The sequence below is a fragment of the Rousettus aegyptiacus genome, unplaced genomic scaffold, assembly GCF_014176215.1.
Source record: "Rousettus aegyptiacus isolate mRouAeg1 unplaced genomic scaffold, mRouAeg1.p scaffold_m13_p_17, whole genome shotgun sequence".
NCBI lineage: Eukaryota > Metazoa > Chordata > Mammalia > Chiroptera > Pteropodidae > Rousettus > Rousettus aegyptiacus.
In genome coordinates, this window is record NW_023416292.1 from 12574981 (window position 1) to 12602430 (window position 27450).

The window sequence follows — 27450 nt, forward strand, 5'->3', positions numbered from 1 at the left end:
CTCACCTGAGGGTGCTGTCGACATCACGTGCTTGAGAAGACAGGAAGTAGCAACGAGACACTGTGTCAGAAGCAGGAGACCTCTGGGGACGAGTCTCGAGCTAAAGTGATGTCTATAAAGCTGCTCTAAATCAGATACTTTCAGGACCACTCTGTATCTTCCCTTTGGTTTGGGACTCCTCGGTCCTCTAGAATTTCTCCAACCCGGACCTACCCCTGCAACCCAGTCCAGCCCCAGCCTAAGCTCAAATCCAACCTGCATCTGGAAGGAAGGAAAGGAAACAGGGGCTTCATGAAGCTTGACTCTGTTTGTTTACTCTTGTTGGTTTATTTTATCTTATTCTCAACAGCACTAGGAACGTTTAAATGACTTGGGAAGTTGGGAGAACTCGAAGTCATCGTCTTTTGCATTTTTTTTTGTTTCTAAAAATGATTATTTGACCCTCCATTTGAGGATGAGCACTCGGAGATAAACAGTCATTCCTAAGATCACGAGAAACAACCTTAAACAGAAAAATCAGATTGCTAGTATATTAGCTAGCTGCTCAAAGAGTCATCGAGTAAGTGAACATGACTGTGTTTGTTTAAAAGAAGAGTTTAAATCTATCCACTCTCGGAGGGTTTTTAATTATGAGAACATCTTTCTTTATGGGATGTATATATCTTAGTATAACAACTATTATCGGTTCAAAATTTGCAACGTTCATTCACATGCGTTTTACTCCTCACGGGTACAGTCTAATAATTAGAGTGATAGTGACTGTGGTCTTGAGAATTTAGTTTTCCATTGGCGAGTGGAATTGCAGACTACTTTTTCTGTTTTGTTTCAGGCTATCAAACAATCCATTTCTTTGGAGAACGCTAGCCCCCTACACCGGACTCTTTCCACTACAGTATACTGTGTGGGTCAGAGACACGACCCGGTTTGCACCAGCTGAATACCACTGCTCCAAGGATAGCTCTCGTAGTTTCTGGAGCACTTCCTCTTACCAAAAATTTCTCCTAATCTCCAGGTCTTCACCGCTGCCACGGAATGTTCTGACATTCATTGGAAATACGACGTACCGGAGATAGATATGGAAACTCTCACAAACTCAACAGGAAGAAGGAGGATGTAGTCGAGCCTAAAGCTTGATTCTAATCTCCTTTCCTGCTAAAACACATTAGAACACTGTTTTTATTTTGTCATTGGATTATACTCGGGAGCCGGCGACTTATGCAAGGGTGTTTCAAATCGGTCTTCAATTCTAGGCTAAAGAGGGAAATCAAAAGCTCGGCCAACCACGATGCATGTCATCTGATAGAAAAGGATCTTCTCATTTATACAAAGATATTTGAAAATAACAAATCAAAAGCCACTGTCATACATGTAAATCTAGGAAATACATACCCCAAAAAACAAAAACAAAAACAAAAGAAATCCACCATCAAATGACGTATTAACTCCAAAGGGAGGACAGATTAAGAATGACAAATGTTAACCAATGAAAAGAAGATAATGTTTTAGTGTAGAGTAAGAGGGAGCACCTCAAAATTAACCCTGAAATGTCTTTTATTTGTCAAGATGCTTTGAGAGGCAAAGAGGACTGGATACTGCCAAGTCTGGGGAAATGTACTTTTATTTATATGCAGAACTATTAACCTACATCGAATGAAGCTGGATGATTCTTGAGCTTCCTTTTAACTGCTTCCTGTTAGAGAATGATGAAAAACTGAGGATATTTAAGATAATGAGACAATGACATAATGCTAATTACATTATAGATCCCTAAGTAGTCAAAATTGGAGTTCTGTTATTATTATCCCCTTTTAAAAATCAATTTTAAATCACACGAATGACATCCTAGGATTTTCTTTACAAATTAAGAACATTAAAATTAAATTTCACACCTATTCTTTCTCATCCTTCCCACCCCATGCAACTTTCTTGTTGACAATTTTCTATGCCAAAAACTGCGCTAAGAGTTTACGCGCACAGCTTCTTTAATTTTCACACTTCCTGCTAAAGTCGTTTCAATTCCTGTCCCCATTTTGCAGAGGAGAAAACAGCCTCAGCATGCTTCTGTCCCCACTGTTAGTAATTTGGGACATAATTTACTAACATCCAAGTTTTCCTGTGAGTCCATACACATACACACGTACACTCACGCTCGAAGAAAATGTCAAAGTTTTGTTTTGTTTTTTTTTTTAACCTTAAACGGTATCATACTATATATATCCATTCTACAATTTGCATGATTGCGCCGCGATGATTTTATAAAGCTCCCCCTCGTTCTGTTGTATCACTGTCTGGCATGCTACAGCTATACCGTTCTCTTATTGATACGCGCGAAGGTGACTTCGTATCCTCACTAGCAGAATCAGCACTGCAGAGAGGAGCCTGGTGCGAGTTTCCTCATGCACATGGGCAGCTGCGCTGGGTCGTCGGTTCGCACGTTTAGATTTTAACAGATTCTGCTCAACTGTCCTCCGAGACATTTACCCCCACTATGTGAATACATACTTTCCTCCAACCATGCCAAAATACACGATCGAACTTCGATTTTTTGGCCAGTCGGAAGGATTATGTTTTCATTTGAATTTCCTTGACTATAATAATAGATACATTAGGCAACACCATCCGGACTGGCGATTAAACAAGAAAATGAGTTCGAGCAGGACAGCAGAAAAATGCATATAGACAGTAAGCATATTATTTTATCTTAAAAACATAGATGTGCATTTCCTCTCCCGTCTTTTGATTTAGGAACAAGGTTCATCTCTCAAGTGAGGAGCCCCTGGCTGGAGCTCCACATACACTTAGCCAAACCCTTCTAGCGCGCATCTAAGATTCTCTGGTTCTGTATATGACGTGAGAACGTAAAGATCTTGTGAAATCATCTGAGTGCAGAAATTAGTTTCACGGCGAGCTTTTAGTTCTGCGATTTCATCAAGACCTTCTAAAGCACTGAGTTTAATTTTCACCGAAATCACTCTCTTTCCACACTGCGTTTCATTGGCTTACATAGTACTTAATTAAATTACATAATTACAATGACATTCAACGAGCGTAAACAGGTTTGGGAACCATCGCACCAGCTCCCTGGAAAACACACAATTAACTGAGCAGCAAAGCACAGAGGTGTCCTAGGGGCAGCCCACAAGCCGCCCAGGTGAGCACAGCCTGGCTGCAGTCGGCACCTTTCAGAGAGAGGTTTGTGAGAGCCTCCGACACGGCGAGTGTGGTAAGAGAACATCCATGGCACTAGTGATGCGGAGCATCTTTTCACATACTTATTGCCCAGCATCCTCTACCGTGAACCATCTGTTCATTTCATTTACCTATTTTTCTAATGGATTATCTTTTTTTAAATTATTTACAAGTGTTCTTCATAAATCCCAGATATTAATCCTTTGCCATTTAGATGTCATAAATATTTTCTCCCAGGCTTTTGCCTATTAGCTATATTTTTTTCTATTTATTCTGTTTATAGAAGTACTTAATTTTGAACTAATGAAATAAACTACTTTTCTGTCTCTATAGCTTTGCTTTCCAGGTCTTGTTTAAGAAAGCCTGCCTTCGCTAAGATTCTAAACATATCATTTTCCTCTAATACTTCAACAATTTTGTCATTCCCAGGTTCCAGATGAGGAACTTGAAGTTTCGAAGCTTTAGATATTTGACAAAAATTATAAAGCTATAAACAATGAAGCCAGGACTTACATCGCTTTATATCTGTATATAATCTCCAACTTGCACCACCTTCCTTAAGAAGGAATTAAGGTTCGAGCAAAGCAAAGTGGAATTTTTAATGTCCCACAATGATGAAAGTTGAGATAAATGCACATCTCTGTATTGGGATTACATAAGTGTCTAACATATAAATGATTCATCATCAGCCTCAGATGAGGGGCCCAAGTGACTAGAAGATCTGCATACTACTGGGTACCAACTGCTCTTATTCATTCATCCATCCATCCACTCAAGAGGACAAAAATATACTGATCACCTAGCATCGCTCAGGCAATGCTCCTGAGCTTCGTGTTCTTTGCTAGATGTCGTATAAATGTTCTGCAAGTTCCTAAAGCACAAGTCTTCCAAAGCACAGAGCCTAAGACCTTGGTAGAACAGGTGTTCAGTTACTGCACCTATTATATCATCATGTGATCTGCGGCTTAACTTTCACTCTTGTGGATGACACTGTGATCTTCTTAAGGGTGGGCAAGAATATATAATGAGTAATGAAGGAAGAAAGAAAGGAAGAAAGGAAGGGGGAAGGGAGTAAGGAAGGAAGAAACACCTTGTATTTTCATCAAACACAATCTTCCTAGTGATTTTACCATTCGATTACGGTTATTATTTATTCTCACCACCACCAGTCACCTTTCCAGGAGGTCATCTTGATATTACCATTATCTCCTGATCCCTCTGTCTCCTATTAATGTCTGTAATGAGCTGTCAAATCTAGTTGCTTCTATTGCAACCCAGCCCAAATCTTTTCTATTCTCCCTACCACCTTGCTTCAGGCTTACTGTCTCTTGCAAAAATTATTCTGAATGATCCCCACACCAATCCACATTATACCTGAAACTCCCAAATCGTAATCTCATCCTGCCAAGCTCTCACCGAAAACCTTCTAAGACTGTCTTTAATCCATTTAATCATTTCAGACCTCACAGGTGGACACCGAGGCTCCCGATATCACCTCATCTACATTTCGAGCCTAATTCCCCATTGCTTTCCTACTGATTCCTTCTTCTCTTCCTTCTTATCCCCCAAACAGGACTCTGTGCTTTTTATTAAATCTGTCCTGCGTTTGCCATCTCTGTTACTTCTGCCCATTGTAATTACCAGCTCTTTCATGAAGTGGGTCCTACACTCCGACAGACAAGATCTCTCGCTCCTCCGATATCAACAGCACTTTCTATTATTGCTTTCTATGTTGCCTTCTTACTCTGTTTTATTTAAAGTGCCTACCTTATTTACTGCAATACAAGCAGTTTCACTACTTTAAAATAATCTAAAACGTTCAGTTGTTGGTACTTCATTATTTTAAGCGGCAGGTCATATGTTCAGAAAAGAATAGAGGAAAAAGAATTAGCCAATTACGTGTTATGGGAAATAGCCTTAAATACTCATGAGCATTGGTTAATCCTCTGCCAACTCCCTCTGCTGTTGCAAAAAAAACTGAAAAAGAAGTTCAAGTCAAGTGAAAATATTTTATGACATTGCGTCTTAAAAATGCATTCACTCAAACAGGAAAAAATGGCAAATAATTAATCCCAAAATAAAATATAAAAACAACTCTGCTCCAGCACAACTGAAGACGTGCATATTCTTAACAATGTGTAACCTCTTTTAAGAAACATCTAGAATGACAATTAGCCAAATGTTTTTATGGAGATGGAATATTAAGGTGAAATATGTACATTGATTCATATTAAAGAAAGAGGTTCCTAACTTTCTGCTTCAGATCATTACAATACTCACATTAACTCAAAACCTTTAACATCGTGAATGTGGAATACTGTTTTGATGAAGACCTATCTTAAAAGTACATTATTTTCCTTTGAAAGGCAGCTTCTCTAGCACACTGAATGTCCAGAATAATGAAACTTAGCCATTTACTCTGACCTGGATACTAGTTAAAGGAGGCGGAGGAAAAAAGCAGAGAAAATAATGGTCTTCTCCCCATAAATCTCAATCTTACCTCATGCTTTCTCCTTTAAATGTAACCATTCTACAAAACTAATGATTTTGCTGTTGTTTCCCCTGGAGCATTCTCTATCAAGATTAAAGAAGGGCTTATTCAGAAACAAACAGGATACAGGAGCAATGCTGCAGCTTCCAGGCAAGCTATAAATAGCGACAGCGTTTTCAAGAAATCTTGTGCCAGTGTGTAAGCCGCAGTTTTAACGTGCAGAGCAAGATTTTATTACCATGGTGTCACCGAAACGCATTGTTTTATGAGACAATTCAATTCTTTTCTTACCAGGAAAATTCAATTCTTACCAAGTTTTCTTGGTTCCTGGCTGCTATTTTCTGCTCCTCTTCTGCCCCATTTTTCATGTATTTGACCTCTTCCACCGGTTTGATCCTATATTCATCTGTGTACCAAAAACAACAACAAAAAAAGACATTTTATAACATTTTCATGACGGTCGGAAAGTGTCAGTGAGAAAAGCTCAATAGCGCAATTTGTTAGATGCTTCTCCCCATGTCGTTGTGGTTTATTTGAAACCATCCAGAAGCAGCTTAACCAGACTCTATTTATGAGCCCTCTCCTCTGTCTGCTGGGAAAAGTTCGCCACCACAAAGTCAGCTAATGACAGTGGCACTGCCTGGTCCTTCCACAGAGAGGAAACAGAGGTTATTCCATCTCTAAAGACTATCTGGAACTGATACACACCGGGCCACAGCGATCACATTGTGGTCGAAGGAAGATTTTTCACTTTATGAACTCGTATTTTCCTTATAAGAACATTAGCTCATGATATCTGCAGCAGCAATTTTCAGCAGTACATTCGCACCTTAATTTCTCTTTTGAAAAAAAAAAGTACCATTGAAGACCTGAGCTTAATTGGTCAACAAATAGATGTGAACGACTGGGAAGTAATTTTTTCCTATTTGTGATCCCCATATTAAATGAGGACTAGCCTGCAATTATTTCACATCATTCTCTCTCTCTCTCTCTCTCTCTCTCTCTCTCTCTCTTCCCCCACCCCTTCTCTCTTTAATCTTTCCTTAGAGTCCCATGGATGACAAGCCATAATAGCCAACGGATCTAACAGGTAGGTAGGCATATCACTGAAGGCTGCAGAGCACAGTGGGCCATGGACGGGACCCAGACTTCACAAAAGCCAGAGAGAGACTAGGATAAATCTCAACATTGATATGCATCACGGGACAAACTCGGGACAACTTTGTAGCTTCAGCTCTTCTCTAAGATAGAGGTCTGGTGATGATGATAACGACATTTTCATCAGATTCCTGTCAACAGGATATGACTTGGGCACTCTAACGTCAAAAACAGGCGCAATTCTGAGTCACCTTTAGTTTAATTTATTGGGAAAATGAAATTAGAAAATTTCATCGACCAAGAAACTGACGATTGCCTAGCATACAGCATGGTATAATGTCTACAATGGGTTACCTGAAAGATGTCTGTAGCTGAGACTTTGTACTTCAGGTTAGGCAGTTGCAATATATCTTCTTATTACCTGTGATTAATTTTATATGATGACTACACTCATATAATTTTTGCCTTATTATTAATACTACCATTTTCTGTGTAGTTTTAGGCTTCCTCATACAATCCCTTAACACACTATCTCCCAAAGACATTTGTGATAGTAACATTTCTCCCATTAATTATGCTGCTCAAACATTTCTCAAAATGATCAAAATGAAAGTAATGCATTTGCATATATCTGGATAAAGACTCGATGTTCACGGCTAAGCCGATTGTTTTTTTCCACCTGACAATTCAAGGTAGCTTATTGCTTCTGCTTCTTTCTAAAGAAATTAGAAAGACTCGTATGAGGATACAGGGACGAGTCCTTTAGGAAAACAAGTCCTAAATGTACTAACAAGTTAGTCAATGGATTCTGATCCACAATTACAACACACAAGAACTTCATGTTCCTGGTACTCAGAAGAGAAAAAATAAGTAAAAGAGAAAAAAAAAAAGAGAAAAACTAATAAAATTGGCATGTTTAATTAAGGATTATTTACTCAGGAGTTGGAAAAGCACTTGTTAATAAATTAAAAATAAAAAGACACTGACAGATTATGTTTCTAATACAATTACACAGAGATAAAAATAAAGGAAAAAAATAATAGTTCAAGATGAGCCTCCTTAACTTCAGTTTGGGACATTAATGTCGATAAACAACGGTTCACTGGGATCATTACTAACATTTAACTCATCTAAATTGTAATCTTAACTCCTTATGGCAAGTCTTTAATTATTTAAGTATGACTTATAAACACATACACACACATATACTTTAACACAATTCCAGTGAATCCTATGATTTTGGCTACGGAACCCAAACACTCACACATTAGAATGGGTGAGGCACATTTTAGGACCTAAGCATTAGATTCTGAAAGATGGCCCTTTGTCAGCGGCACGGGACCCCCTTGCCTTGTCCCCTGATCTCTCCCATCCGCTGGGCCACAGCCCACGAGAGCTGCTGCCTGAGCATCCAAGCAATGCTCAATCTTGTCTCTTTTTATCCCTACAGGGAAAGCAACTGAATTGAAAGAAGTAGACAAACTATTAATATTTTTCTAATATTTTTTCTTCAATGAAATGGAAAAGCTGCTGGCTACATGACTTTCAAAGCAGCATTATCCCAAATACAGGCTTTTTTTGAACATCAAGACAGAGTCACCGCCAATTTAGAAAAAGGATAGGTTTCAGTGTGTCACTCATGACGATGGCTGGCTCGCCGGCGCTGTGTTAGAGGAACGCACTATAATTGGAAACAAAGAAAGGAAGAAAAACAAACAGCCACGACTACCAAGCCAGACTTATCGTTATTACTTACACAGCACACTGCACAAAAATCCATCTCGGGATAAAACAGAGAAGCCAGCGAGACCCTCAGATAAGCCACAATTTGTACAAAGCAAATACTTAAAAATGGCTTGTCAAATTTCTCAAAGGAATGAAGATGTCCATCTGGAAACAGACAACTCATCGCAAATGTGTCACACATTTCCATGGCAACACAGCCGTCAGGAACGGCACTTGCCAACGGGCCTCGGTGCGGACGGATGGAGCATGTCGGGTTACGACAGGGAACCCACCACTACGGAAATCCAGTTTTCCTTTTGTTTAAGACACAGGGGGGTCGACGTGGGACTTCGGGCCCCTTAATCAGATCCCACAGTGGAGGCCATCAGCAAGGCCACTGTCACCAGCCCGGAGGACCCTGTTCCAGAACAATGCGCCAACTTGATTAAGAGGAGGGAGGGAAGCAAGACCGTCTTCCTCCGGCTCCCTCACACCTGTTCACAATTTTTCTTTTCCTCCTGTTGCTCTCGTCAGGTGGCTTATTAAAATGCATGTCAGAAAACAGCAGACTGACGCCCCGTTCCGAGCCTCCCCGTCTTCTCTATGTAAACAGTTGCAGGCTGTGCAGGTCACGATAGATCTGGGGTAAAAGCAAAGCCTTGGTGATATTTTTAGCATCTTATTCCTCAAATTGCATCAGAGAGGGGTTGGATTGTTTTTGTGGCATCACATTGAAGACACATTGTTTCCCCCCAAACCTCTGTACCTCACTTTCAATGTGAACTATGTAACATATACGTATACATGTTGACGTTTTTAGAGCTGGAGAGGGATCAGTGGGCTGGACTTGCATTAAGTGACTATGGAATTGCCCCCATTTTCTGGATCCTATCAATTCTCCCATTCTGGACACCTTACCACGGTTCTCCCAATCTTTGCAGACAGAAGATTATTTTTATAATCAACGAAACAAACATTACAAGGGGCCGAATAGATGGAAATGATTGCTGAGGTGAGTTTATAATGCCAGAATCATAACAAAGTTAGGGAAAAGAACCCTATGTATACTACTCTCTGAGGTAAGACGAGATCTCACAGTTGTTTCATAAGAGGGTGAAGTTTGTACCTACTTTCCCACCTTCTCGCCTAGCCTTCTTTCGATCAATGACACGTGTGACAGGAAATTTCATCTTTTCCAGGACTATCCCAATTTCAAAACTTCAGTGCCAATGTCCTCGTAGCGTAATTGTTTCAACATATTGGGCATCTTAACGAATGCTCTGGAATGCCTGCCTCTTCGTCCAGAATCTGCACGAAGATTTTCTGGTAGATCAATTCTTATTGCATGCTCAGGAAAACATGAGGGTTTGGAAAGGGAGGTGCGAGAAATATTTACGAAAATAAACAAACTATTCTGCTTTCTAGCATAAACTTATTCCCCCTGAGCCTCTCCCATTGAACATTCTGTCTCTCGACCTAACTAAATTTGAGTCCAAAAATCCTGGTACGTCTTTAAATTCCAGTACCTCCTTACTTGGTAGGATTTTTCAACAGACGAACATTCACAGTGGCTCAGAGCTTAGCTCTAGAGGTAGAGCACCTAGCCATATGACCTTGGGCATATTACTTATCCTACCTGTGCCTGAGTTTCTTCCTCTGTAAAATGGGAATATTTACGGTATGTAGTCTCACACACAGAATCACATGAATTATAATATGAAAACAGTGCCTAGTCCACAGTAATAGTCAATAAATGCTAGCTGATGCTTTACAAAACTGTGCTGGTTCTGCAGGGAACACTATCCGTAATGCACAAAATCCATTAAGGTATAATAACAAAAAGCATAATGTAAACATCCATAATTACTTCAACCAAAAACTGTGACTTAACCATGTTAACGAATGAGAAGTGAGAAGGGGATTTATTATCCATAAAATGCCTTTAGTATTCTTATTACTATGTGCCTGTATTACTTCCTTTAAAATAAAAAATAATTTTAGAGATCCTTTGACCATACCCTTGGTCATCATTATTTAAGGGAAACCAGGGCTACGACCAAAGACTGCGCTCTCCTCTCTCTCTCTGCATCTCCACTTGAACATGGACATTGGTGCAGCTCCTAGTCTCAGCCTACTTTAAGGGCACAGGAGCGAACAGGTGAAATTCCAATACAGAATAGGCAGAATGATTATTTTAAAAGGGTGAAGGCTGTTCTAAAGAAAGTAACTGTGGAAAGAAAACCTTTTACCAGAAGGACAAAGAGGCGGGACTCTCCGGCACTACAAACCAAAGATGGACAGATGAGTAGCCTGCATTAGGAGAAGGTGGCCTTGGCTTCAGAGGACTCTGTCCACCCCATCAGTGGTTCATGCCTCCACCGGTTTATTCATTCAACAAACATTCATTCGACATGTGCTGTGTGCTAAGCCCTGGCCTTTTTTAGGGGCTCATCAGATACAGTTTATCATGCTTGGTTTCTGTGTGCCTGTTTTGTTTTGTTTTGTTTTTACTCAAAGTGGCTGGCACATAGAAGGTGTTGAATAAAGCCTTTAAAAAAGACACCAGAGAGCTGGCCTTAGTTCATACATAAATATTGCACCTAATGAGTGCTTGATCCTTTCTGTCTCAGGGGTCCATTTTTTTCCCTTTCTGGATTCTCCAAGGAAGGAAAAAGATCTCTAATAGGGAAAATAATAATGATGATGATGATAATAATAATAATAAGATGATGATGATGATGATGATGATACTACTCTCTGGATTTTTGCATATAAGTACAATGGGTGTGAAACAGCCCATTTCAAGTCCACCTTCAGTCTGTGGATTCGTACTGTGAAATACCTGGCTGAATGACATTGAGGCTTTTGAGCTAAAATTTATATTATTCCCCTAGTTGGAATTTCGTTCCCATCTCTCAGTCGACTCAAAGACTATTCCACCCAAGTCTATCTTTATAAAATCTTTTAAAATCTCTCTTGGCTACAAGTTTCTCTTCTGCCTCCAAATTTCTAAAGTTCGCACTTTTCACTTCTAAAATTTGCCCCAAACTCCCTTAGAGTTATTTTCTTCACATGTGAGGTGATTTATATTAATTATAAACTGCTCCAAGCTTGAGATCAAATTGAATTTTTGGACCTTAATATGGAATATTGTTGGGCCATTCTTGAGTTCAAAGATGGTTGAGCCAAGTAATTAGTTAGAGTTCCTTTAACCATATGCTTGACTCTGGTGAAGGCTTTGCATAAACTTCAAGTTTCTAAGTAAATATGAAACTAATTACAATAATATTTATATGACTGGGAATACCAGAGATAATACATAATACAAATATATAATAATATTTGTAGCTTGGTTTGAAATGTAGCAAAAGCCTCTTTCTTGATCACACATACAAAAATTTGCTTTGACTTTCTAATAAGCCTAGCAGCTTTATGCCTCAAGAAGTAACTTCTTCATCTTCAGTGGAGGAAGAGGTCATATCGCTGAGATGTCTCTTCACGGCATAGCTCCTCCCCTTAAGTAATTGTTTCTTCCTCTCCCTCAACCCTCAGCACCTGCAGCTTCAGGAGGCTTCACTGATGAGAAATGCTGGGATGGCACAGAGGACCAATCCCTTCGAGTCCCACTAATGGCTCTCAACCATTTGGAAGAGTCAGAGATATGCTTGGAATTAAGTTACTGGTGTTTTCTAGCAATGAGTGCACTTGAAAATTAAAAGAACAAAACAAAACAACAACGACAAAAATAGAATAATCAATAAACCCCAACATTTAACAGGTTTGCATCTCAAGTACATCTTTGCACAGAAATGACATAAGAAGATATGGTTTCATTTCCATTATGCCACGGAAACCCATTTATTTTAATGCAGCTGAACTGCTCATTAGGAGTACCCACAAACTTGGTACTTGGTCTTGGGAGGAAGTGGTCATGGGGTCCAGGGAGGTAGAGAGGAGAAAGGAAACACTTTTTTCTATTTTCTTCCAGGTAAGGCTTGAACTGGGCCAATATTTTAAACAGATACAGTTTGTCTTTGATGTCAAAGAACCTCCTCTCCAAAACCCATCTTACATTTCGGTGCAAGCCTCTCTCCAAGCCTCCAATTCCTTCTGCGGCTCTCCTAGAGGCTCCGCCCCCACCCCATCTACAGCCACTTTCCACCAAAGCATGTCTCAAAGGCCATTTTGCAAACTTATATCATCTCAGCCTCCTTGGGATGCCCAATCAGAAGATGGTTCCTGTGAAATCGGGAATCTCCAACTGGTGCAATTCTAAGCAATGCAACATTAAGGGAAAATACTGAGGCTGGATGTCTGCTGTGGCTGGAAGCAGGGTGAGGGGTCCACAGATAAGGGGAAAAGTTACTGCCAGACAAGCGAGTCTCCCCCAGTTTTGATTCTTTTGGGGGGTGCTGCGCTTCCTGCATCTGTGGGTTACCACCGTTGGTCAAATTTGAAAAATTTTCACCTAATATTCCTCCCTCTCTCCTCTTCCTTTACACAGCTCGTGAATGGTGGAGGTGTTTGACTTCAGATCCCACGTCACATCCTTAACTACTACGTCACTGTTATGCCTTTGAACTCGGTCACCTTCATCTCCAAAACACAGTTCTGCGTTTCTTATCTTTGACAGCACCAGGTTAGTGACTATGCTACCTGAACAGAATTTTGTTGCAGAGGCATGAGGGCGCCGCGAACAGGGAGGGCTTTGGTGACTTGATCACGGCGAACCCCGGCGTGCCCTTCTAAACTCTCCTCACCTGGAAAGCATTTCTGCAGTCGAGTCTGAGAACCTACCATAGGCTGGGCTCCGTGACAAGCAATGCAGGGCCACGGAGGGGAGTGGAGAGGGGCCAGGAGACAGTGCCTGAGGACAACCAGCTGCGTCGAGGGGAAGGCTCGTGCTCTGAGAAGCCCTCTGCTACCGGAGCGCGTCCCTGAGCGCGCACTGACCGGCCACATGCCACTCTGCCACTGGTCACCAGGGCGGACTCTCAATCTGGAACGACCTTGCGCTCGAAGCAGAGACCCAGCTGAAGGACCTCACCGGCCATTATCGGTTCTCTGAGTCACGCAGTCCCTTCACGGGCATCACTGTCTCCTCACCTGCAGAAAGTGGCTGCGTCCTTTCAACGCCATAGTTATGACCGAACAATTTCTGGGGTCATCATAAACCGTCCATTCTAAACGTTTTGAACGTTTCTAAACCAGGCTTTGGTGAATTTAATACCGAACACTCTCAGTTCTTTTCAGAGTTTGACTGAAATCAACCTAAGAAAGGAAAACTAATCTCGAAATGAGGTGATCTGATACGTTAAATTCTAATGGTGTACGAATATAGGTTGTTCAGAAATAACAAGCAAGAAAATGATGTTTTTATTTAGACTCGTGGAGAGTAGACGTGGAGGTGTCAGGGTTTCTACGAGGGCAAGTATGACAGCTCACGATCCAAAAAACTTACCATCAGTAACACGGCAGTTCTCGGGAGCCCGTCGTATCTTTATTCACTAGTGAAACCTAATGCTTCAAAAACTAGAGATTTAAAAAATAATAAAAATGCTTGTGGTCGTGCTGGCTCTATTTAGTCTTGCTTCAGTGTTTTATAAAACTCATCTAGCACAGCCTCACCAAGAAGGGGTATTTAAAAATATGCAATAACTTCAAGGGTGAAAAATGTATGTCATTTTTATACTGGTTTGATGTTTCGAAATTTACTAATGATACTGAATACTTTTTCCACGTGTGGATCATTCATTTCCCCTTCCTTCTTTGTGAAGCACTTTTTTCATATCCTTTGCCTTTTTGTTTCTTGTGAGAGTTGTCACATTTTTCTTATCGACTCCTATGAGCTCTCTGTAAACTACAGCAATTTATGGACACACTTCTGGCCCAAAATGGTCTGGGAAAAACACCTCTTGATCTCAGTTCAGACATGAAAAAGTGGAAGGAACTGCCTGCTTTCAGTTCTCGAGTCCAGTGCTGGGCTCTCCCCTTTCTGCATTTCTGCATTTCTTTCCTTCAGCAATATTTATCATGCACCTACTACGTGTCAGAGAATGTAGTACTTGGTTCTGGGGTTACATCTAGGAAAAAAGAGCTGTTCTGAAGGAGCTCCCAGCCAGTGGGGGAGGAGATATGAAAATAAAGGAGCAGAGAGCAGAGTGTTTACACCTGCCTCTGAGAAGCACATGTGGGGGGCGGTCGTGATAGGCACAGAAGGCGGGGACCCCCCTAAGCAAGGTTGGGGGCGTCTTGGAGGCGGTAACACATCCCACTGGAGTTCTGAGAACACTATGTGTGTTGGAAGGATAGGTTCGGGTAAGGGGACGGTGAAGTGAGTTCAAGGCCAGAGAGAACATGGCCAACAGCCTCCTGCAAGTCCTTCGACGAGGTCAGCACACAGAATTCCCGAGGGCGCGGAGAGGTGTAAAGAGGCTGATGGGGCCAGTCTAAGAAGACCTGGTATGCAAGTCCCACCGAAGGGTCCGGCTGCAGTCTGCGAGGGTGTGGATGTCCCCACCGAGGCCCTGGAGCTGAGGCCGCCACTACAGGATAAGCATCCGTCCTCCGGGCTGTTTGCAGCCATCTCCCCTGGAAACACCCCAGCCAAACCCAATCCAAGGCTTTCTGCCTCTCCCTGAAAGAGCGCGCGCCAAGGCGGAACGCACATCCTGAGATGGACCAGTGCGTTGAGGAGGGCGAGGAAGAACACGTGAAGACCAGGGCACGGCCAGCGAGAGAAGCCACGGAGAGTCTGGAGAGGGCGGAGGGGTCGGCCTCACAGTCAGCCGGTGGGGCGCCGGCGGGGATGGAGCTTCAGATGCAACATCTGCCAGACCCTATTTCCCACCTCCGCCAACAGGTAAGGCCTTCCGCTGGGGATGGGGAGGCGTCACTGCACTCAGGACAGGGAGTGGTTCCCACGGGGGTGTGCGGTCTACCCCGGGGCCAGGGGAATGCCACGGAACCTGATCCCAGCGCCTTCCCCTTCAGCGGCACAGATGGAGCACAGCTTTGAAGGGCCCTTCTCTTGCGGGCCGGGCTCTGTGACTTCCCAGCTGAGTGACGTGGAGGTAGGTGAGTGAGCTCTCTGAGTGAGCTGCGTGAGTGGAGGAGACGCACGTGCACAGGGTGCTCTGGCCCCAGCATTCTTAGGGTCGTGTCCTTGTCTTCGAGGAGGACAGAACGAGAGGTGCCCACAGTCTGCAAGGGCGAGAGGGTGATAAAGCTGCTCTCACTACAGCACCTTGAATAATTAAGACCGGAACTCTGCAGGCCCCGTTCTTGAATCGCTTAATCATTTCAGAGGCCAGACAATACGTTTCCTTCATTCATTTGTGATTCATTATTCAGTGACCAGGGGACTATTATCCAGTCTTTAAGGGCCCCCCAAACATTCGTCTTCGGACAAGCTTTGACAAAAGATATATATATATACACACACACACACACACACAGATCCAAACCCAGCCTGGATTCCTGTAGGAATGTGTACGCAAACCAGGGCTTTCTCTGGGGAGGGGGTGTGATTTCTGTGCCACACAGTGGTCATTCCCGATGGAGAAGCAGAATGAGTGGCGGGAGGATTCGGGCCGGCTCAGACTGTCCTGCTGAGCTGGTTGTCCACCCGCCACAGAACCAACCACGGGGCCTCTTGAAAAGTTAGAGACCAGCTAAGTCTTCTCTGCTTTTCTCACTCAGGGGGGTGCTTGCTATCTTCGATAACTGTTCAAGACAACAGCCTGCCCCGCGGTCTGCCTTCTCCTTGCTTTGCTTTAATCCACACGTCAGCCCTCTGCGACTTGCATCATAACCGTCTTCTATGGTGACAGAGATACGTCGCTGATGGGGTGACTGGCAGTGGTGGGCGCAAGCCCAGGCTGGCCCGAGTCCAGGCCAGGCGCTTAAGCACCAAGTCAGTTTTGTGTTTTGTTTTGTTTCGTTTCCCGCAAAGCACAGGAAGGAATTTCTTTGGGAGATGATCTAGGCTTAAAGTATGAATGGATTCAGAAAGGATTTGGACAAATTTGTCAATCACAGAGATGTGAATAAAAGTTATAAAGATCCTCAACCTCAGGGGTAACATCAGAGAAACAGACCCTGTTAGAAATCTATGTGACGAGCCAGTCAGTGCTGTGAACCTTTTGTTAAAATGCCCATTTGACCGCCATGAATCTAACAGAACGAAACTGGGTTTTCTCCAAAATACAGGAAAGTAATTACTTCAGGGCCTTCCCCAAACTTGTTATTTTGAAAGACAACTTCATTTCAAGGCCTCTGCTATGACTGCTATAACTGTGATACATGGTCTTCGCACGAAGACCGAGCAATGATCTCTTCCTTCACGGGAATGAGCAAGAAGGAGAGCTGGCAGATACAGGGCCTTTCGATGTTTGGGATCCGGTTCTGAAGCTTGACGCAGAACGGCCCATTTAATACTTATAAAAGGTCACTGGGGTGGAGCCATTACTGTCTTGATCATACAGGTAAACAACCTGAGGCCCAGAGCATTCCCGCATGTAGCTGTATCATCTAGGGAGTGGGCCTGGGGCCAGGCCTTGAACCCAGGCAGTCTAACTCAGCCCCCTGCTCGTACTCAACTTGCTCACAGATGTGCAGTAAAGTGAACTTCTGATAAAAAGGAAAATTGCCTCTGTATACCATTGTGGAACGATTGCAACATGTTATCGCAACATGTATCCCCTCTCTAATGGATGTTACCCTTCAGATAAACCTTTTCAGGTCAGGCATTTAAAAAAAAAAATACATTATAAAATAGGATCTAAAATAAACACAGTGACATTCTTTTCAGGGTAAATATAAAGCAGGACCAGTAAATATGAAAAGATTACTAACAGTGTCCCACCCGCCCTTCTTTGTGCATGAAACTAATAAAATTCCAACATCATCAAGAGGGACTGAAATGTGAGCTGTTTTTCGAAGACCGGCAATAAATTTCTGCTGATTCATTTGCAGTCAGTTCTTCACTGCCATCCGAGATCGATAGTGGTGAATTTATAGGATGGTTGGTCAGGATTAGAACATTATATGACCGTTCCAGAAACACTTTCCTATCTAATGTGGCTGCCACAGAGTCATCCCAAACACTGAACAATTTGGCCAAAGGTGTATGGGGTGTGTGTGTGTGTGTGTGTGTGAAGATGTACATCTCTATGTCCGCCTGATTTAATTCCTTTAATTGGGTTCTGACTTAAGTGGATTCCTGTGAAAGGAAAAGATTCTCAGACAATATCCAGGACAGAGAAGAGCCTCAGTGCGGAGCATCCCGTGCTCCCCCGAGGCGCCGCACCATCGGGCCTGATGGGCTTAGGCTCTCTGCTCCGCGGTGATGGGGTGAGCAGGTGAGCGGGAGAGCGGCGGCCTTCTGGATTCAGACTGGAAAGAGCAGAGCTCGTGAGAGAAGAGCAGATATGGCCGGAAGCAAGTGGGCTGGCATGGAGGGGAAAGTTCTGCAGAAGAATGGAGAGAGAAGGGGGGCAGATAGCTGTGGTACCCGAAAGACGGATGAAAGGTCACCGGAGTGGCAGTGAGGCCAGGAGTCCACGGGAGTTGATTAGAGTATGTTGGGAGTGGTTTATGAATGGGAGGCCTCTTTGGGGGTTCTTCGATGCTATTCGGTAAAAATGAAAACTGCTTTCCGGTGATCTTTAGGGTTTCTTATTAACATGCCTCTGGATCGAAGCTGCCTTCTGGGGCCTGACTTGATCCGGGTTACACAGCCGTTAGGAACAAGTCAGCGGCAGCGACGTCATTAACAGGAATAAGAAGAAACTGGAGAGAGTCATTTTTCAGTGAAAGTAATTCCCAAGTTCACGAGCATTGATGTTGAATTTTTAAAGGGGAAAGACACAGCTAAAATACAATTTGTGATGAAAGAGAGTGGCTTATCTACTTGTGAAAAATATTCATGCCATTACTCTCCCTGCAGATCTCGAGAAAGAAACGCTCGAGAAAGAAACTCTCATGAAAGAAGGTCCCGGAGTGCTAGGAGAGGGCTCGCACGCGCACGTGAGGGCTCTCGCTTCATTTTCTCCTCTGACAGGTCAGTGCCTCTTCTCACAAGCACTTCTTTCACATAAAACAAAAGCTCACCTCCAGTGGCTGTGAATCGCCAAGTTACTGTCCCCTTGGAGACGAGAGTGTGTTCTGATGGTGACAAAGGGCTCTTTAGGGATGTCTGGGGGCGGTGGGGGGGGGGCGGGGGGGGCTATGTGTTCTGTGATCACTGGAGGGTGAGCAGCGCAGGAACGGAGACCACACTGGCGTCCACAACCTGGCTGGTTTGAACAAGCCCGTTTTAGTAACACGTTCTACTTGTAAAATCCGTTTGTAAAAGGCGGCGGTTTTGAAAATTTGTCTTTCGCGGAGAGGGGAGGATTCATGCATAAGGCCATCCATGGGGCAGTTCGATTACATTCAAATCACCTACACTGTGTGGCACAGCAGTGAGCCTGAGGACACAGGGCGATGGGGAGGTGGTCCTTAGGGACCCGTGCCCACCATCTACATGTGGGCTATTTAAATGTAGATTACCATCGCAAACGTCCTTAAAGTTAACGGTCTATTTTGTTTCTTCAAGAGGGATGTATAGTAGCAACGAACAAACAAAGGAACAAGACTGCCGTATCACTTCTCACCTGTTAGGATGTCTGTTATCAAAAAGAGATAAGTGAAGATGTGGAGAACAGGCAACCCCACTGCACTGCTGATGGGAATGTAAATTAGTGGCAGTCACTATGGAAAACAGTATGGAGGTTCCTCAAAAAATGAAACCTAGAACCACCATAAGATCCAGCAATCCCACTTCTGGGTATATATCCAAAGGAAATGAAATCACCTTCTCAAAGAGACGGCTGCACTCCATGTTCACTGCAGCATTATGTACAATAGCCCAAGTCTGGAAACAAGTTAAGTGTCTTTCGACAGATGAATGGACAAAGAAAATGTGATGTATGTATAAACACAATATGATCTCACTTATATGTGGAACCTAAAAAAAAAACGTGGAATCTAAAAAGGGTGGATGCACTCAGAGAAACAGAATTGAATAGTGTTTACCATGGGCTGGGGGACGGGCGAAATGGGGAGATGTTAGTCAAAGGGGACAAATGTCCAGTTATAAGCTGAATAAGTGCTGGCGATCTCAAGTACAGTGTGGTAACTATAGTTGTTACATACTGGAAAGTTGCTAAGAGAGTAGATCTTAAAGTTCTCACCACAAATAAAGAGGTCAGTACGTGAGGTGATGGATGTGTTAACTACGCTTCTTGTAGTAATCATTTTGCAATATATAAATGTATTAAGCCATCACATTGTACAGCTTAAATTTATACAATGTTACATGTCAATTGCATGCTGGGGAAAACAGTAAAAGAAAGAGAATTGTAATTTCTAAGCCTTTGGATGATTTAAATCATATATATATTTTAATATACAGCAAAGTATAAAAGGTCCACATAATTCTCTACAAACAAGCCAAAGGAGAATTCGGATTTGGGAAAACAGCTCGTACAGAGACACAGGACAGCCACAGTGCCTCAGCACGTCCCCCGTTATGGGTACCGCATTCCTGCAAGTAGAGATCTACTTTTCTGAGATGCTGCGCACACCTGAAGGCTGAGCTAGGTAAAATCTCAGAGTGCAGAGACTTTCAAGTACAATGCATGCCAGAGCTGGGCTACATCAGAAGCAGGACATACAGAGTATGAGGAGGACTTTCACCTGATCAAGGCCAGCGGGTGACAATGGCCCCCCACTGCTCCTCGGGATCTGACACCAGTGCATCCAAAGTCTGGGGGTCTTGGCTGCACATACCTAGGGAAATAGCTGCCACGCCAGAGAGGCAAGAACGGCAGGCTCACTGCCTACCCCACCCCCTCCACGTCAGTTTCCAGAAACAGCCTGCATCGCCAATCACGGCAATTGTTCCCTATGGAGCAAGCCCGGTCGCCCACTCTAAGGTCTGGATTTCAGGTCTTGAAATCCTTCCTGAGCTAGGATTTCCACTCTTCCCTTAACTGGGGAGGGCAGAGAGATTATTCATTTGCCTCCTTGAGCTGCTCCGTGGTAGACCTGGCCTTGGTTTACCAAACCCCGCTCGGATCGCCCCTGTTACCTGCCTGCCCCCTTCGTACCCCTTCCAGTCGTCCATCTGACTCCCTTTATTTTATCTCCCTGGTTCCATTTTCTGTCAACTTCTCCCCACAATTTGTGGAGGCAAATCAAACCCCTAAAAGCCCCATTTTCAACCAAAAGTGGTTGAAAATGAGTACCTAACAAGAGGGTTACACATTTATTGTATTTTTTCATAAGCGATTTTTTTCCTTCTGTTTCTACTGAGCACAAAAGACTGTCTTTTGTAGAGTGCTCCAAAAAATACCAACGCTATCACGGAGTAGGGCAGGGCAGGAAGGTGAGTAACTGTGCTGATGTATTCTTTTCCTAGAAGGTAACAATGCAAACAGGGAAAAGAGATTCACAATGTGAAACGATTAGATGTTGCTTCTATTCTGAGAAGATGTAAAATGTAACCTAGTTGGGATGTTGCATATGGCTGAGGCAAAGAGAATCAGAACAGAGATCAATGCTCGGAGCGAGTCAGGGAAAGAAGGAACTGGAACAGAGTTCCAGGAGAAACAAATAAGTCTGTGTTGGGGAGAAGGAAGAGCCAGGTGAAGCGGAAGTGACGTGGCAAATAGGGAAGGAAGGTGAGACCAGACTTGTGACTCCTCAGGCACCTCTGGCCTTTTGCCAACTTGCTAAGAATGAAAAAGCAAGTCATGTCTGAAGATCCCTTCACACTCAGGTTGGACAAATGAAACATGCTGGTTTCTATTAGATCAGATGAAAGGCCAAACAGAAACACCTCATCCCAGAAGGTTCTAGAATCCCAGAGTGATTCTCTTCGCCTGGGCCATGCCCAGTGCTGACATACGGCCAAGCACTGTAACCTAGAGTAAGAAGGGAACTACGCAGCACTTTGCATCCCAGCCAGCATCAAACCAATTTCCTTCGGGAAGGTAAAAAAAAAAAAAGCCAAGGCAAAAACATCAACGTTGCATTTTGACCTCATCGATCCTTACAGCCTCATCTTGGAAAAGTCTCAACTTTTGCAATACTAGAGCCTCCTTTTGGACCCCCTGTGGCTAAGTCTCCGAGCATGGTTGTCGCATCAAATGTAAAAACCGTGCATCCTGCGAACCGCTGAAGAGGGGGAGGAGCCTCTGTTGGTACAGAATGCCCCTTGCCACTGCCACTCCCCGAGAAACCCTCGGAGAAGACGCGCTCTAGCGAAGCTCGGATTTACTCATTCCCCATATATATCTTGAACGTGGCCTGGACTCCCTGTCTCTACAGATAGCTCCCCAGTCCTAACCACCGTCGTCTGAACCAGCCTTGAACTGGTCTCCTGTTTCCACTCTTGCCTCTTACACAGCAGCCAGAGTAGCCTTTAAAGTAAAAACCCAAGTCAGACTGCATTGCTCCCCCATGCCCCTAAAATCCTCTTCTGGCTTCTGTTACATTTAGAACAGAATCCAGAGTCCACACCTGGGCTACAGGGCAACACACAGTCCAACCTCGGGATGCCCCTCTGAGTTTGTCACCCACCATCTCTTGGCCTCAGGCTTTTTCCTGGAACCTACCAGCTGGCTCCCTCCCGGCACCTGGCCCTGTCCCTCTGCCTGAGACACGCTGTTCCTGAGGATTCTCACGACTTACTCTCTTCCTTCAGGGCCCTGCTCAGAAAGATCAGCTACTCACATGGACTTTGTCTGACCTATGCGTCTAAAAGAGCCAGCCTCTCACGCTCTCTCTCATTTTTATTTTTCCCATTGCATTCATCCCCACCTGATAGTGTATTATATGTCTCTCTGTTTATTTCCTGTGTCATTCCCTACTCCCTAGGATGTAGGCAAAATGAGGCCAGATCCTGTTTTATTACATGTCACATCCCCTAGTAAAAGCCAATTTAGCAATTGCTCAAGAAATATTTCTTGAAATGAATAATTGTGATTTCCGGAGTCCTATCAGAGCTAAAAGCATATTGTTTTCTCATTTTAACAGTTGGCAATTTAACAGTTGCCTTAGGGGAAAGAAGGCAAGGAACAAAGGAGGTAAGCCGCGCTCAAAACTCAAAATCTAAACACTTTTAAATAAAGAAACATTTCTTAAGTGAAAGAAGGCAACGGGAAGTAAAAGATTAATGAAAAACGTTGTGTTAAACGGCTGACACGATAAGCGCCAAAATGCTGGGTTCAACATTAAAAATAAAATCCCGTTTCATTTATAGTCTGACAATTTCTTTGGTTATAGATGGAAATCAACAGTGACATTTACCCAGCGAAGCACGGGGTGCCTGCAGCTAGAACGGAATTCAAATGCAATTTAGCTTGTCTCGAATGTGGTTTTCGAGATGGAAATGAAATATAATCTGAATGGAGACTCGTACCAGTTCGGGTTTGTTTTACAATTTGAGAAAATAACACTCGTTTCATAGATCGTTATGGTAGCATCGGGAGTTTTCTCTTCCCTCTTAATAGTTTACCTTCAGTTCTTAATGGTCATGCACACAGGTTTTGAAAATAACGTTTCTGATGAAAATGTAAATAGCCATTTGTATTTTAACTAACTTCGGCATGGACTTAAATTACCTTTAAGGAAGTGGACGGCACACACTGTGTCTCTCTCCACGAATCCCCTTCTCCAGCACCCAACCTGCTATCTAAGAAGCTTTAATTACGCAACCTTTTAAAAGCCCCCAAAGGCCATTATTTATTCACAATGTAAAGATGCATTGGCACACAAACAAAACGTCACAGGCACAGACAACAGTTTAGTGGTTAATGGAGGGGAACGGGGGTGTGGGGGGGGAGGGAAAGTAGATAAAGGTAAAGGGGGTCAAGGACATGGTGACAGAGGAAGATTTGACTTTGGGTGGTGAACGCACGTGCCATGTGCAGATGCTGTATTACTGAACTGTGCACTTGAACCCTATATAATTTTATTAACCAATGTCGCCCCAATAAATTTAACTTAAAAAATATGTTGGTAATTATATGTTAGCAGGATATTATTTATATATACATTTGTTAGTGCAACCAAAGACTACTGTCTCTGCTTGTTATGCTTTAGAATTTGACTTTCTATAAGTTTTGACTTTCTCTTGTCTTTTTAAAGTGTGGCTAAACCAACACAGTATAGCCACGTAAATTAGTAAACAAAATCACATTCTGAAAGTGACCAGGTTAGAGTGATTGGTCTTGACGAAGTCAGCAACGTGGGGAATTCAATGTTCTCTTTTTGCCTAGATTTTTAAAAACACTATCTTCTATTATACAATTCATTATCCTTTTCAAATAACAAAACCAATGTACCACCTTACCACTGTTTCTAACAAAACTTAAAAATGAAAAGGCAGCAACTTGAATCTTGCACTGACTAGCAGCTGCATTGCTGGATGAAATTTAAGCATCACTGGATGAAAGATTTTTAAAAATCCCAAAACCCAGGCAGCCAAGATGTAAGCTGGAATAGTGCCCCACACACCTCCAGCTTTCTCGCCTTCTAGCTCGCAGTAATGCTTTGAAGCTACAGAAGACATGGGTGATGTCTTCTTTTTAATTTTTTACAAGAAAAAAAAAACTATGTCGCAAAGCAATCAAAAAACCTTGGTCAACTTTGGACCATAAAGCTGTTAATTATTGAATACTATCACCATCATTTTTCTAAGAAAAAATATTAAAATCATATCATATACAATTCTTTTAGTGGCCCCGATGGGTTCGGAGAACCTGGGAATATATTGTGTTCGCTGTCCACAGTCTAGGCATCAAAGCAAAACCTTTGAACATTAGTCCCTAACACTCCTGAGTGGTCACCTATGCTCAATTCACTCGCTCTCAAGAGGCAGAACCTGAAGCTCACAGAGGTCACCAGGTAGCAGTTACTCTGTGGCAAAATCTGCAAGTCCCCAAGATCTCCAGCCACTAAGTCAATGGCTTCCTTATAAACTAGGCTTGCTAGGCTACAGCCATTTGTTTTGTTTGTCTGTTTTTATAAAACCTCATGCAGTATGTACCCCACTGTGCTCTCTAAGATAAGTCACTCCTGCAAAGAATTACTTATAACAGAAAACTGAAGAACTGAGAGATTGAAACTCAAGTCACAAAAGGTGAGGAAAATAGGTATTGGGACAATCCCCACATCATCCTGCTGATTTATCGCTTTGTGCTTTGAAATGAAGAGCAAGCCAAGGCCCCTTGGCTAAAAATAAATTTAAGATAATTATATCGTAGTTATTTCCCACCTTTCGATTTGTTCTCAGATCTTTTGCAACCTACGGGACATAGAGCTGAAAACAGGCCAATGAAATGGAACTGTTTAGCCAGTGTATCATGAGTTAGCAAAATTAGCTCTTTCTTCGGAGCCCTGAAGTTCACTGTCAGCAGGTGAGGCACGGGGGCGAAGGTGGCATTGAGAGGTGGCGACAGAAGAACTTCGTTATCAATAACCATTCTCAATGGTTACTTCCGAAGATGAGAAAAAGTATTCCTCATGCTAACATTTCCAGTGGCAACGGGTACATGAAAACACAGAACATTCTCTTAATAAGCTGGGGTCTTGTCCATGTTGTTTTTCACGTTTTATAACCCATGCGGGTGGTGACTTTATGACAGGACGTGAAGATAAGGTAGGAAGGTTTAGTGGTTAAACATACAGATCTGGGGACCAAACTAATAGGTTCTGATGGGAACCTCCCTCCTTGGGTATTAAGAAGATCAAATGAGTTAGAAAATGATAAAATACTTGCAATGACGTTTGGCACATAGAAAGTACTAAATAAGTAAATAAACTCCTGTTAGTAAGTTTTCTAGATTATTTTCTCTTTTAAGAGTGATGTTTATCCTGATATGTTTTAAAAAAAAATTATTCAATTCTTAACAAAGACTTCCTTTAGAAAAAGAGACGTAGAATATTTGGAAAATATAACAAAAGCACAAAGACTCACTGGGAATCAGCACCACCAGGAATGATTAATAAGGGATATCGTTACTCGCTTTTCTTGGGGAACACCTAAGGCTTTGTTTTAGCCCACCTGCACATACATTGAATATATACTGTCATTTGATAAATGGAGTCATTCTACATGTATAAGTTTCATAACCAGTTTTTTTTTTCCATTTTACATCAGAGTGGTTTAATACAATGAAACAAACAAGCAGAAATACCCAGAGGAGGAAATGGAACGTCGACTATAGTTAACTATTGTTTTCCTAAGCCAAATCTAGAGAATTTGGGATTCCTTATTTGATGCACTCAGGTTTTCATTTGGCTTAAGAAACTGCACAGCCAGACAGAGTCAGACATATAGATGAGTTCTCAGCAGCTCTATAGAGACTTGACCTTCCTATGGCTCAGAAACGAGGCCCCCAGATTCCAGCCAACAGGAGCCGGCTCAGCAGCAGGATGCCACATCGAGGGGTGTTTTCCTACCCAGCCTCGGTGACTGCCAACAGCAACCAAAAGAAACTCGATGTAAAACATGGCCCATAACAGCCGGGCGCTCCTTCTTCAGAGCCCCGGAGTACACACACTGTCACGCGATGGTTCATGAAGTCGGCACTGAGAGGCAGGGGCCGGAGGACAGCCATCAGTGCTCAGGGTTCGCCTAGGGCCCAAAGGCCTCCCCCTGCTGAGAGGGCTCAATCCATCAGCGCATGCCGAACCGCAACCCGGCTGAGAAACGGGGGTCGGGGGATCTGGCGCTTCTTCCAGGGCGCTGAAAGCTCCGGGAACGGAGGGACTGCATCTCGTATACTTAAGTCCTTTACTATGCTCAACACAGTGCCTCCCCTTTCTAATGCATGCGCTTTGTTCACTGAAGTTTTGAAATGAGACATAGTTGAGTTCCCGACCAGACTCTCATGAACCTATTGCCTGTGTAAATTTAAGCAGGTTACTTAACTTCTCACAACTTCCGCTGCCTCACCTATGAATGGGCAGAACAGAACCTGGTAAATAATAGCTCTTCATTACTACCAAATAACTTGCATATTGGGCACTATGATATATATGTTAGGCAATGTGGGATAAAATTATGTTAGCTTCAAGAAGTCAACAATCATAAAATAATAATGATTTACTGCAGAGGAGCTAGATTTTCCTTTAAGAACGAAATGTCCTTATTTTATAAATTTCCTTTTTATAAATTTCACTTTTCTCTACCCCTAAAGCAGACTGACATTGATTGTTCCCATGGCCCATGCTACTCCTGGACGTTTGGTGCCAACACTCAATGTAGCACTTTGTTTCATATTTTTGAGTCTCTATTTCTTGCTGAATTATTTCCTGTGTGTAAATGGTGTTTTTTTCCTACAAATGAATAAACCCTTTGCCAGCAGGTCACCTGATTCTGTTTCTTTTCCATTGCCACCCACGAGCACACAGGGGCCGTTTATGAACAATTGTGTATGACTCGATCGGAACTATTCTAACTTTGTAACTGGCCAATCAACAACCTCTGGCTGTGGATTGATCTCAACAAGTATTTGAGGCTATGTCCTGGTTTTAGTATTTCAGGGTCTGTAATTACCTGGGTTAGGGTGAAGCTGGCCACTTTGACAGCTTAAGGAATTAGCATCAACTCCTCTAGACTAGCTGTCCAGTGTTTTCTAAATGCTCAGCTAATTTCCAGATCCCCAACATAATTATGATTCTTACACTGCCTGTGTGAGATTTTTGATGTTTTGGAGGGAAAAAAAATAGTGTCAAATTTCAAAATATTTAAGTCTCTTGCCTTAATGTGAGATTTTTAAGTTATTTCCCTCCTGGTTTGGTAACATTTCCCTGTCTCCCCTCAGTGTATCTGATGCACAATGTACCTGTGAGCCTTCTCACTGTCTCTCAGCCGGAAACTCCTGCTCCAC

At 42.9% G+C, this 27450-nt stretch overlaps 1 protein-coding gene across 2 annotated transcripts in view; it reads right to left on the reverse strand.

Annotated features, from left to right (window-relative positions):
* The window catches only part of CUNH1orf21 (chromosome unknown C1orf21 homolog), a 187609-nt gene that overhangs the window by 78144 nt on the left and 82015 nt on the right, over positions 1 to 27450 (reverse strand). For both annotated transcript variants that reach the window (XM_016145607.2, XM_016145606.2), the window contains exon 3: positions 5992 to 6086. In XM_016145607.2, the coding sequence (XP_016001093.1) occupies positions 5992 to 6086 (95 nt within the window). The remainder of the gene's footprint in view (positions 1 to 5991; positions 6087 to 27450) is intronic.